Source organism: Eumetopias jubatus, unplaced genomic scaffold, assembly GCF_037043125.1.
Source record: "Eumetopias jubatus isolate StellerSeaLion01/CBP00866 unplaced genomic scaffold, mEumJub1_p1.0 scaffold_8, whole genome shotgun sequence".
Classification (NCBI taxonomy): Eukaryota; Metazoa; Chordata; class Mammalia; order Carnivora; family Otariidae; genus Eumetopias; species Eumetopias jubatus.
The window spans coordinates 52,697,925-52,710,504 of NW_028274814.1; the positions used below are offsets into that span (position 1 = coordinate 52,697,925).

General features: G+C 36.2%; 1 protein-coding gene across 2 annotated transcripts in view; it reads right to left on the reverse strand.

The window, feature by feature from the left end:
• Positions 1 to 12,580, reverse strand: part of SLC15A5 (solute carrier family 15 member 5) — a 93,967-nt gene that overhangs the window by 1,611 nt on the left and 79,776 nt on the right. For both annotated transcript variants that reach the window (XM_088025559.1, XM_028119678.2), the window contains one exon: positions 3,319 to 3,427. In XM_088025559.1, the coding sequence (XP_087881685.1) occupies positions 3,319 to 3,427 (109 nt within the window). The remainder of the gene's footprint in view (positions 1 to 3,318; positions 3,428 to 12,580) is intronic.

Here is a 12,580-nt window from a genome sequence, read left to right on the forward strand (position 1 = left end):
TGTGTGTGTGTGTGTGTGTGTACAAATGAAAAATAAGTCTGGTCTGACATTAATAGATAATTCCTAACCATACTCTGTTAGATGATATCCCAGTGACCCTGACAAGATTTGTTTGGTTCTATGACCCACACTAAGATTGCATCACACTAATATAAAATTCATGGTGGAGCTGCCCTCAGGTGCCAACACAGACCAAAGGCCGCCTGTATATTGGTGAGGATGCTGTTTCACAATTAATATGCTGTTCTCAAAATTTTAGGGACAAGAATGACTTGGGATTGTCCTGCTCTTGATAGATTTGCCACTGTTATGTGGCTCTGAACACCACTGGGTTTGGTCAAAATTGGATGGTGACTGGATGTTTATCGTAATCAAGTGCTATCTGACTCCGAAATATGTTTCAATAATACTGATCCTAGAATACCTGTGTTTTCTCCTGTTTCTTTGACTACTTATTGTTTGTTAGTGTTTGACAATCACAATCAGAACAGAAATAAATCAGAATCATTCACTCCTCACTACAGACCCTGATGCCCTGCTACTGTAAGTTCCATATGATTTCTTGCCCTTCTGGCTTGGCCTGTCCCACCCTAATGGCCAAGAGATACCCAAGGTAATGTGTGTCTTTCTGTCAAATTTTTCAGACTCTCTTTTCTTCTGATATGTGACACCCGTTCTTTCCCTACGGAGTGGCTGATCAACAGGTGACAGTGGGTATGGTTACTTTAACTGAAGGGACTGGTTTCTTTCCTACCCACCAGAGTCAAGGGGTTGTCACAGAGCAGGTAGACAGCTCCTCTAAGGCACTTAGAAATAGCACGCTATACGAGAAAGTGTTCATAAACAAACACACATGGGTTTGAATCCTAGGTGTGTGAACCTAATCAACTTACTTGCCTAGATTCTTACTTTGGTTTTCTTATTTATAAAGTAAAGTGATAAGATTTAGGTAGCAGGGAGATGGTGGAGATTAAATGTCATTTGTGTGTCTTGCAGGCTGCGCAAGATACAGAAGTGCTCAATACTCGGAAAATTAATTTTCTCCCTTCTGCTTTGTTTTATCCTTTCTCTCTTTTTCCCCCCTTTCTTCAAAAAGTATACAGAAAAAGGGGGGAAAGCATAGGGAACTAGAGAAGATATACTAAGAATCAGATTTATTTCTAAATAAATCTACTATTACTTAGTCCCTTCTCATCTTTGGCTCCTCCAGTATTTGGTGCTTTGTACAATTTTATTCTTGCCTCCTTCTCTGCACCCCACTCCACCATCTTTCACTTCATTATAGTAATTCACATGTTCAACAATCACAGAGAAAAAATCACACTTAAATAATTTAACTTGAGCACCAGATATTAGCTCCATGTAGACAGGTACTCTACCCTCTTTGGTTCTATTTTTTCTAGTGCCTAGAACAATGCTTAATATATTGGTTGAATGAATGAATGAATGAATGAATGAGTAAATCCCTGAGCTCATAGTTTCTGGGTCCAGTGCTAGTTCGTCCATGAATTCAGCCCATAATCCTGGTCATCTTGGCCACACCTCTGCATGAGTCTAGAAGAATTAAAAGGAGGAAGCAGGGGGCATAAGGCAAAAAATGAGGTCATTGTTATTACTGTAGCTAAGATTTTTGAGCATTTTCTCATCCTCACAACAACTTTATGGCACAATTACTATTCTTATTATTATTTCATTTTACAAATGAAGAAATGGGCTTAGCAAGTTTGAGTATCTTGCTTACGTTTGTACAGCTAAATTGTAGAACTGGATTCACCTAGGCTAACTTGAAAGATTGCTTTTTAAACTACTTTGTGAAAAGACAAGGGCCCAATCTTACAGTGGGAGAAAAAGTAAAAGTTGAGAAACTGCAGGTTTATGAGAATTGGTAGATGGTCACCACTTATGTGTTTGGAGGCAATGGGTGGAGGGGAAAGATGCTTTGCCTTCACCTTCAGTTTTCATTGATGACTCTATTTTGCTACAAAGCTGAGGACATTCCTGTTGGATTCTTCTGCAAGACTCTCTGATTTGGTTTTCAATCCAAGAATGAGATAGGTATTTTAGAGAAACTATACGTTGTGGGGGATTAATTCACTAACTTATACACTTTGGAAGGTAAGAGATTTGAAAATTCCAGGGAGCCATTAAAACTTTTGATTTTGGGGGCACCTGGGTGGCTCAGTCGTTAAGCGTCTGCCTTCGGCTCAGGTCATGATCCCAGGGTCCTGGGATCAAGCCCTGTATCGGGATCCTTGCTCCACGGGAAGCCTGCTTCTCCCTCTCCCACTCCCCCTGTTTGTGTTCCCTCTCTCGCTGTGTCTCTCTCTGTCAAATAAATAAATAAAATCTTTAAAAATAAAACACTTTTGATTTTGTCATAATGGGATTTAAGCACCTCTCTCCTACACTGGACCCAAAAGCTCCAAGAGAGCAGGAGCATAGTAGCACTAAACATTTACTGACTTACTGACTTCTGGTCCTTCTAGTTTACTGCAGTACCCATCACACGACGGTGTTCCAGCAGAGATTTAGTCAATGAATAAAAGAATGATTTAGGCAAGGGAGAAGTGACAATGGTGGGATAAAATATGACTAAATAGATAAACGAATGGAGGAAAATGAGAAAAATAAATATGTCTGTAGTTTCCACAATGTGGTAGACATTGTGCTCGGCCCTTTACCAAAATTCATATCCCTAAAGCCCGCAGGATGTTGGTATTCTTGATTTTATTTTACAAGTATAAAAACAGAGGCTCAGAGAGGTTAGACAATTTGCTCAAAAGTACACAGCTATCCAAGAATATGTCAGTGAGAGAGAGAGGTAGGCTGGTGATGGATGGATGGTAGATGATACATATTAAGCCACGGAATGGTCTCAGGTGACTGACTAAATGATTTTGCAGTTTGTTATTGACCTTGAAATGGTCACTGCTAATTTAAAGGCCTGAATGGAATCCAAATCTTAAGCATCATTAGATTTCTAGCTATTTGTTTAATGGTATTTGCTTTTAATGATAATGACTCATTCATTCTTATTATCAATATGGTTATTTCTAATTCAAAAGTGGTACCATACAGTGGAGAAAAAATATCTTCCTTCAGAACATGTTTTAGAATCAAGTAAAGCACAATTTTATTATAAGGATCAATGGCAAAAGTGAAGTCTAAATTGAAATTTCTTGCTCTGAATAATCTGTTAAATTTCTCTAATATGCTAATTTGTCCAGTCATGGCATACAGGATTCCCTTTGGCTCAGTGATGGTTCCCAGATCAATATTTCATGGACTCAGAAATTGCTTGTCTTACCACACACTTACCTTTGTGAAACACTCCAGAATCCCAGGACGTTCAACAACGTTAATGATGCCAAAAAGAAGAAGAAGCTTTCTAAATTGCCTTTGTTTAATGTGTTTGGAAACCAATTGCCTGTTTGGAACAAATGTAATTGTTATTCAACTGCAGAGCTGTTAAGTTTCTGTGAATGTTTTATCATTCCGTTATTCATAGAGATTTATTTGCTTCAATAATATCTACAAAGCAAAAAAGCTCATCTTAAACTCATTGTCAAAATTCATTTAATTCTGTAATTAACAGTAAAACAAACAAAGCACCCCAAATATTTTGAAGGTCACAAAACCTGAATTTGCATAACACAATATGGGTTCAGAGGAACTGAGCTATAAAAGTAACCCTGATTATGCTAATTTACCAGAACCATGTATATATATCTTATTCATCCTTATATATCTAGTATCTAGAACAGTACCTGACACCATAGGAATTGTTCAGTAAATATACACTGAATGAATGAAAACTATTTATCACAGCCAGATAGTCTGTTGCATATTCTAATTGTAAGGTTAGTGACATAATAAACGTAGATGCCAGATGTTACATTATTTTGACAACTTAGATAAATCCAATATCACCTCATTATAATATCACAGACCCCACAGGTCAAATTACTTGCAATCTCTGGTTGACATGAATGTATTTTTTTGACCTGATAAGTAATGCCTTCAAATGAATACTTCTAAATAAGATACCCCCACTTTTTTATGATGTCAAACTGCTATATACAAAACTATTACATGAGTATATATGAAACTATTTAGGATTCAAAGTAATTGCTTTTATTTTGCTGCTAAATTTTGACTTTTGCTTTGGATCTTTGCTATAATTCTCTCTTTCCATATCCAAATCCATATCTATATATATCATCTCTATTTCTACACACACTCCATTTTCCTTTGGTGGGTTTGAGATATTATTATTTAATACATTATATGAGATAATGTATTATATATGCAACACTTATTTTTATGCAGTACTTTTAAAACAACAATGGGATCTTAGTATTAACAAATACAGATACATAGTATCACAGAATGTTAAAAAGATTGTTCAAAAGGCAAAATCTATCTTAAAGTTCTCTTAAGAGAACTTAAATTCAATTGCAGTTCTGAGTGGGCAGAATATTTCCAAAAACAAGTTATGCATCATGAGAACAAGAATTAATCTTCTTTGAGCAGTCAGATGCCAAAATTCTGGCATTTTTTTGCTTTTTGTAGGAGAAGATCCTACAGTGGGTTGTGAAGAGAGGTGAGAGACTAGAGCAATCAGTCTATGTGCCAATAGACTTGATCTTCAGTGCTATCTTTGGTACATGGGTTGTGAGTTGCTTCCTGAACTAGAAAATGGTTCTTGGCCTTTCCCTTGACAGTGCATACTTTTAAATGAGATTTGAATTAAATGCTCTGTTCAGGGTTGATCGTCAGCAAGTACATAAGTATGACAGCTGTGATTCATTGTGCCACTTCCCATTTAAAGCTGCTTCTCTTCTGTCATTTAACAATGATGATTATTATGGACCAACCATGAAAATTAGCTTGTTTTTGGACATATAATTGAAGTCTGGTATTGAGTTGAAAGCTATGTGGTAAGTTCTACTTCCCCATTTTATTAATTTATGTTCCATTACAATAGAAATGTATGGTGTTATTGCTATATTGACATAATGCCTTCATTTGATAGGAGTAGTTTCATAGAATGTTTCCCTCTGTGTCTGTGTATTGGGTCTCTGTAGCCTGCTGTGTGTGTGTGTGTCTCTCTGTGTGTGTGTGTGTAGAAACTACACATTTGATTGTACTTGAATGGGGGGAGTTGGGGGCAAGTCAAGATAAGGTGAGATAACATCACACATATTTTAAGGAAGAACTAAACCACCTTGCTAAGCTTATTTAAACAGTCTTATTTCCTTATTTCTCTTGAATTAATATCACAATCATATTTCTGTACTTTTCATTTCACATCTGCACTTTGCATGTGATGTGATTAGACCATTTTATCACCATGTTTCTCTGGCTAGACTAAGAGGAGTTTGTACAGAGTATGCGAAGCCTCAGAATTAACACAACACTAATCTTTCTTGGAGCATGAATTTTGGTCCACAATAAGTAATTGAAAAGGCTATCTTTATATTATAATAAAGTCAGATGAGGGAGAAGAATATAAATTTTGTAAGATCTTTAAAGGTAAAACAATATTTCTAAAAAAAAAAAAAAAAGTGCAATTACAGCAAATACCGGCCTATCCGGACACGGCCCCCGCTCGCCCTGCGCATGCCCGTGTGCTTAGAACTGTCACTGGGGGTATTGCGGTGGGCACAAATGAGAAGCGCTGTGACTTGGAACTAGGGGCGTGTGGGGTGATGGGAGGATGTCGTGCTGGAAAGGTTAAGGAGAAGCAGTGGGAATTTACAAGTAATACAAAACATTTTGTGAGTGGAGTTATTTAAAAAAATAAAATGAAATATTGCCATATCACCTATTCAAACTCCTGATAACATTTCTATAGTCTTGGATACCATTTTTAGTGTTCAGCTTCCTTCCTCATGCCAATCTTCATGCTATCCCATATTTTTGCCTTACTTAGCTATAATTTTACATTCCCTATGTAGCTAATGTACATGGTGAGTTCCAAGGTAAGGAGAACAATGACCTGAATTGAAAACATGGAATACACACTAGCATCAAGTTGGACAGAGAGATACTTCATGAAACCTAAAATTTGTTCTATTAATATAGAGATTATCAGTCTATGTAAAGAGATAGCTTTGGGTGTGAAGAGACATAGAAAGAGCATGGGATTTGGAGGCAGAGAGACTTTTGAAGTCAAATATTGTCTCTGTTATTTAATCGTTTTGTTTTGGGGCATTTGCCCAATCGGACCACTTCAGCCTCGGTTTCTCCTCTCTAAAATGACAACACAACCTTTCTCACAGAGCTGTTATGAGAAGTAAAAGAGATAATAGTTGTCAAGGGTTGGACACAGAGGAGGCACTCCATAAACTCTAGATTATCACCACCCCCCATGCCTTAGAAGTGGCTCATACAAAATCATGTAGCCTGAGCTTGATCTTGGACCCATTTCCTCTCAGATATTTCTTCATGTGCCAATTTTTTTTTAAATCATTATCCCAGGACTGGTTGTAAAATGTTCCATTTAACATTGTCAGTTGACTCAGCTCTTAGGTTCTATAACTTTATTTTAGTAGCTTATAAACTTTTATTGTCATAATTCACATTTGTGCATTTTTCATCTGACATTTCTAGTAGCTGATTGAAATCTGGGGCATCCTTGCAAAAAGAGACAAAGAGAAGACATCAGGTCTAGAATGGGATGAACTAAACTTCTCCAGATCTTAGCTTGGATGGGTAGGAAGGTTAACAACACGAGAAAAAGTGCACCACGTAAACAGTGGGGAACAGTAAGTGCCATATGTTAATACTCACAGTGAACCCTAGTCAAGTACTTTAATAGTATAATCAGCCTAGTTAGTAATGAGTTTTGGACCACTGAGCAATAGAACATTCACAAAATATTTTGCATGGCTCAGAAGTTCTCCAAATATTTCTTGTTCAGTTAGATCTATTTGTTCATTTGAAAATCATTTGTTAAGAAGTTTTCATGTACCAGGAAACAGGCATTCCAAGTTGCTTAAGAAAAGGAGCTCATAGATTAGTAGGGGAGACATGCAAACAGATAATTTTACTCTGGAGTATTAGACTTTATAGATACTAAGTAAAATGTTCCTATTTATTTTAAATTATCATGGTCATCTTAGAAACAAAGGGACAGTGGAATTATCTAAACTAGTTCTTGTATTTTACAGATTAAAGAGAGAAGGCTCGGAGAGGTAAATAGAGGCATTGCTCAGTAGAACCTTCATCTTCTTACAACTGTGTTGCTAAAGCCCCCACTGATGCTAATAGAACTATGTTACTACAAACAACACAATGTTGCTAGTATGAAAGAGGAATATACTTTATTCTTGTCCCATATTATGCCTTACATTGTAAGGCCCCAAATTTCATGTGCTGCCCTCATGTCTTTGAGCTTCACAAAGCCCCAAAGTCCTAACGACATGGTTCTCTGCTCTTTCAGATGCACTCCCCACCCAATGGGAAGTCCTCCCCACCTGGCTAGCTCCCCTGTTAGCCAGACCACCTGCCTGCTCCTGGTCCTCACCCTAAAGTTTTCAAACAGGCAACCACATCCTCCTGCAGGACCCAGGAGTTGCCTCCCTGTTTTGTTCCTACCAAGCCTGCTCTCCACAGTCCCTTGTTTACTCTACTCCCAAGTGCAGCCCCCAGACGGCCCTGCATGGCACGTTATCTTGCCCTGGGCTGTGAGTATATGTGACTAATAAACTGCTGTCAGTACATCGCTCGTGTCAGGTGTCGTATTTTCAGCCATCTTTTCTTATTTAGGTTGAGGATCCCTTCCACACCAAACAGGTGAATAGGGGGTGATCAGAACATGCCCCCACACAGAAATCAAGGTCAGTTCTAAGCAGAATACTGGCAGCTGCTGTTACTCTAATTCATAATTACTGCTTTGAGGAGGAGAAGTAGCAATTCCATATTCCATTCTAATCAGTACCCAACACCAAGTACCTCTGCTTCTAGTACCGCCTTAAACCATAAGACAGGAAGTAGGGGGAGTGTGACCATCAAGGTGCACTGCATTCAGGTAGCATAGCTCCCAAAGAAAAGCATCATGGGACACTACATCAAAAACTATTGGTGTAATGTATGGTGATTAACATAACATAATAATAATAAAAAAAAGCATCATAGATGAATGTGAGTTTTAGGGAGCACCCGATAGTCATGTATGCTTGAGACCAGTTTACAATCACATCATTTGATTAGATTGTTGGACAACCAGGAAACAGTGTAAAATTCTCACTCCAGCCCAGCAGTCTGCTCATGATAGTAACTTGGGGTTTTAATGGGTGCACTTTCACAGAAGACTTTATTAAAAGAAAGGAAAGTGACAGAGGCTAAGGGAATCCACATACATTCTTTATTGCTAAATACTGCCTCCCAGTAAATCTCTTCTTTCAAAGACGACTAAATACAAAAACTACCCTGCAATCCAGTAATCACACTACTGGGTATTTACACAAAAAATACAAGAGACACTAATTCAAAGGGATACATGTACCCCCATTTTATAGCGGCATTATTTGCAATAGCCAAACTATGGAAGCAGCCCAAGTGCCCACCAATAGATGAATGGATAGAGAAGATGGTGTGTGTGTGTGTGTGTGTGTGTGTGTATGAACATTACTCAGCCTTAAAAAAGAATGAAATCTTGCCATTTGCAATGATATGGGTGGAGTTAGAGAGTATAATGCTAAGTGAAATCAGTCAGTCAGAGAAAGACAAATGATTTCATAGACATATGATTTCACTCATATGTGGAATTTAAGAAACAAAACAAGTGAATAAGGAAAGAGACAAACTAAAAAACAGACTCAACTCTAGAGAACAAACTGGTGGTTACCAGAGGGGAGGTGGGGGCATGGGTGAGACAGATAAAGGGGATTAAGACTACACCGATAGAGAATATCCTTTGATATTATCTTTATAAACCTACAAATATGCTTAGTAAAAAATAAGAGAGATTCATATGAAGATTATGAACAAGATAAAATATGACTGTCTTCTGGTGTTAACATTGCTCTGAAGTTCTATGTCCTGGTAAGATGCAAAACATAGGAGTTAATATTGGAAAAAAGGATTTTAAAAAAATATATTTAAGATTTGATAATTTTGCTGTAAACTGAAAAAGATAAACTAAAATGCTCTCATAAATTTACTAAGAAAGTTTAAGAAGTTGAATGCAAGGCACAGACATAAATATTAATAATCCCCCTATATAATAGTGATTATGTCAATGAGTTGTAATGAGGGAAAAGGAGTCGCTTCATAACAGCAAAAAGAAAAAGAGCATAAAACACCTACAATAAGTCCAACAAGAAATGTTCAGGATATATACGAAGAAAAGAAAATCTTACTGAACCGAATTATTTAACATTGAATAAATAAAAATTTATGTTATATACTTAGGTGGAACACTAAAGATTATAAAAGCTTTATTTTTTAAATTAAGTAACAAGTTTTACTTATTAAAGTAAAAATGAGATTTGGGGAAAACTGATAAAATGATTCTAAAATTCATCTGGAAATATACACTCTAGGAAATAAGATTTTTACAAATGAAGACTAACCATAAGGAGAAGTATGATTAGCAATAGTTGATATGTAATACATCTCATAAAGTTGTAATAATTAAAAACAGGGTGATGCTAAGCTAAAATCAAGAGGCAGCTGAAAGGTAGCCCTGAAACAGCCCTAGAATCTCCTAAGAATGAAGAATATATTAAAGTATATATTACTGATTAGTTTCATTCTGCTTATCCTATGGCAGTGGAGTATTTATGGCTTAACTAACTTTCACAACAAATATCAAGTTATGCCCTGAAATTTGGTTATTTGAAGGAAGTAAGTGTTTACCTAACACATAAATAAAGTTCACATGGATGAGACTATTATATTCAAAATACGAAACTACTGGAATTTTCACAACCACAGATAAACGCAATGACCTGAATCACAACGAAAAAGGTTGATAGATTTGATTACATGTATCAGCAAAACTTGTGCAAAACAAACTCATCTATGAAATTAAAATGCTAACTTAAAACTAGGAAAATATTAGCAATATATCTGACTAAATGATAATATCCCTAAAGTTAAAAAACCATTTAAAATCAAAAAGAAAAAAAGACAAATAGACCAAAAGAAAAATGGGCAAAGAATATGATCAAGCATTTCATGAATGAGAGAAGATAAAAGTGTTCATAACATGAGAAACTTCAATTTTCCATTTTGAAAAATACTAATTAAAGTAATAATGCAATGTAATTTTTGCCACTCATATTAACAAAAATCAAAATATGATTATACTCAGGGCTGCAAGTAACACATTGAGACAAGTATTATTCTACTGCAGTGGTGGCATAATTGATGCAGACTTTTAGAAAACAATTTCTCTTTACTTCCCAATAGTCTTTAAAATGTTTATCCTTGTTGAACAAGTAATCCCATTTCCAGGATTTAGAAATCTTTGAATTTGAAATGACATGGAAATATGCTCACGATACTTTTAAGGGGAAAAAAGTGGGAACTTGTTACAATTTTTTTATTGAGCATTCAGCAGGGCTTATTCAGAACCCAATTTTGTATAAAATCTCTCTACAAATTTAATACCCATGCACACATGCACACAAATAAAAAAAATATTGGGAAAGAATTTACCCAAATAATAATTGCCATCATCTTGTTGGTCTTCCCACCCCCCCCCTTTAGAGTTTGGATTTATTTCATCATATATTACCCTTACAACAAAAAATAATCTTTTAAAAACATTTCATCAAGCACACTTTTGTAAAACTCTGACTTCTCCAAATCATTTCTGGTTTATGATAAAACAACGGAAAAGGGTGGTTTTCTATCACAACCTACTCTTCTTCAGCAATTGAAGTATTGAATAGCAGCCTTGATGCTGTAACTCGGAAGTTACGTGCTATTTATAAAACCGTCCTAAGATACTATTTTGGAAGTCATAACATCCCAAGTAACAATAACCAGTCTATTCTGAAACCTAAGATTCACTCCCTTCAGTGATATGTCACTATATTCCATACTGAAACCCTAGATTTACCGAATATCTCAAATATACATGCATTATTTTAAGTGCTACATCATATTGCTTTCGATTAGAGGCAGGTTTCTGCTCTTTTTGGAGGAAGATTCAGTAGTTCCCCTTTTTACTAACACTGTTTTATTTTGAATGTAATGGAACTTCGAAAATATTAAAATGTGCCTTTCGGAATTTCTTCAAATGATAGGTGGGCACAGTGAGCCATTATTTCCCCTCGGACTTCGTTAGATCTATTTTTTTTAAGTTATTTTTTGTAATGCTGGTGATCTCGCAAACGTCCAAAATTGTTGAGACAGAACTGAAATGGGTTTTATACCTTACTTTATCCCTCGCTTCACTATGTGCGAAGTATGTAATTAAAAACGTGTAACAGCCATTCTCCAGGATGGACGTGCCTCTGTGCCACGGGAAATAAACTCTGGTGCAGCAAAAGGAAATTGGGAACCAGGAATCCACCCCTGCTGTAAGATTTGGGCAACTTCTATAACTTTCTCTGATCATTTTCCTCTTACTAGTGACGGGGCTACAAACATCTACCCCCGAAGAACTGTTGTGAAGATTTAATGAAATAATATCTTTGCGAAATACATATAGCAAGATCTGCATATAACTGACACTTAAAATATGTTAATTTCTTTCCTTCCTCCTTTCAGTAACCTGATTTAAATGCTTCATTTGAGATTCACAGCTCTCCTACCTGAGTTAATTTTTAAAACACAATAATTTTCATGATACTGGAAGGAAATAATATCTAACAACTATACGATAACTTTGGCTTTTCTACCTCTTTTTTGTATTTGTCTAATAAGTGCCAAATTACGATTACCCTCAATTTACAGATGAGGAAACAGAGGCACAGAGAGGCTGAACTGTTTGCCTAAACTCAGGCAAAGGAGACAGAATAATTATTTGTTGATTGAATGGGTGAACTGAAGTTGGGCCCCAAATCTGCACATGCTTGATACCTTGCTCTCATAACAATGTCTGCATCGAGACTTTAATTTGCATTTGTATTTCCTGGGAATTGTGGACAAAAATGAAGTTAGGTTGCTGTTTCCAGGAAGGGACACTGTGTCTTTCAAAAACTGTAGAGAAATCTCCATGCATTCTTCACCTGAACTGCAGAAAGAACAAGCATGGGTGATATTTGGGATAACAGGCTTTCTTGAAAGGGTGAGTTCATTCTCTTGAAGAGCGCTGGGAGGTAAAAACCCATCAAGATAGTGTGTTCTCGTGATGATTTCAATGAATTATCATGTAAATGAGTTTTAGAAGAGAGGTAATGCTTTGTGATAATAGCCCGATAATGCCATTAGCTATGAACTGTAATTGTAATAGCATTAGTCAAATGAATATATCTGATATTAATTTTAGTGTCAAATATTTCTATAAGGTTCTTCTTGTTAATTAAACATCAGCCTTGGTATTATTAATTCACTATCTGGCCATCATTGACACATAGTAGGAACCCAATATATATTTGTGAACTGAATTTATAAACCA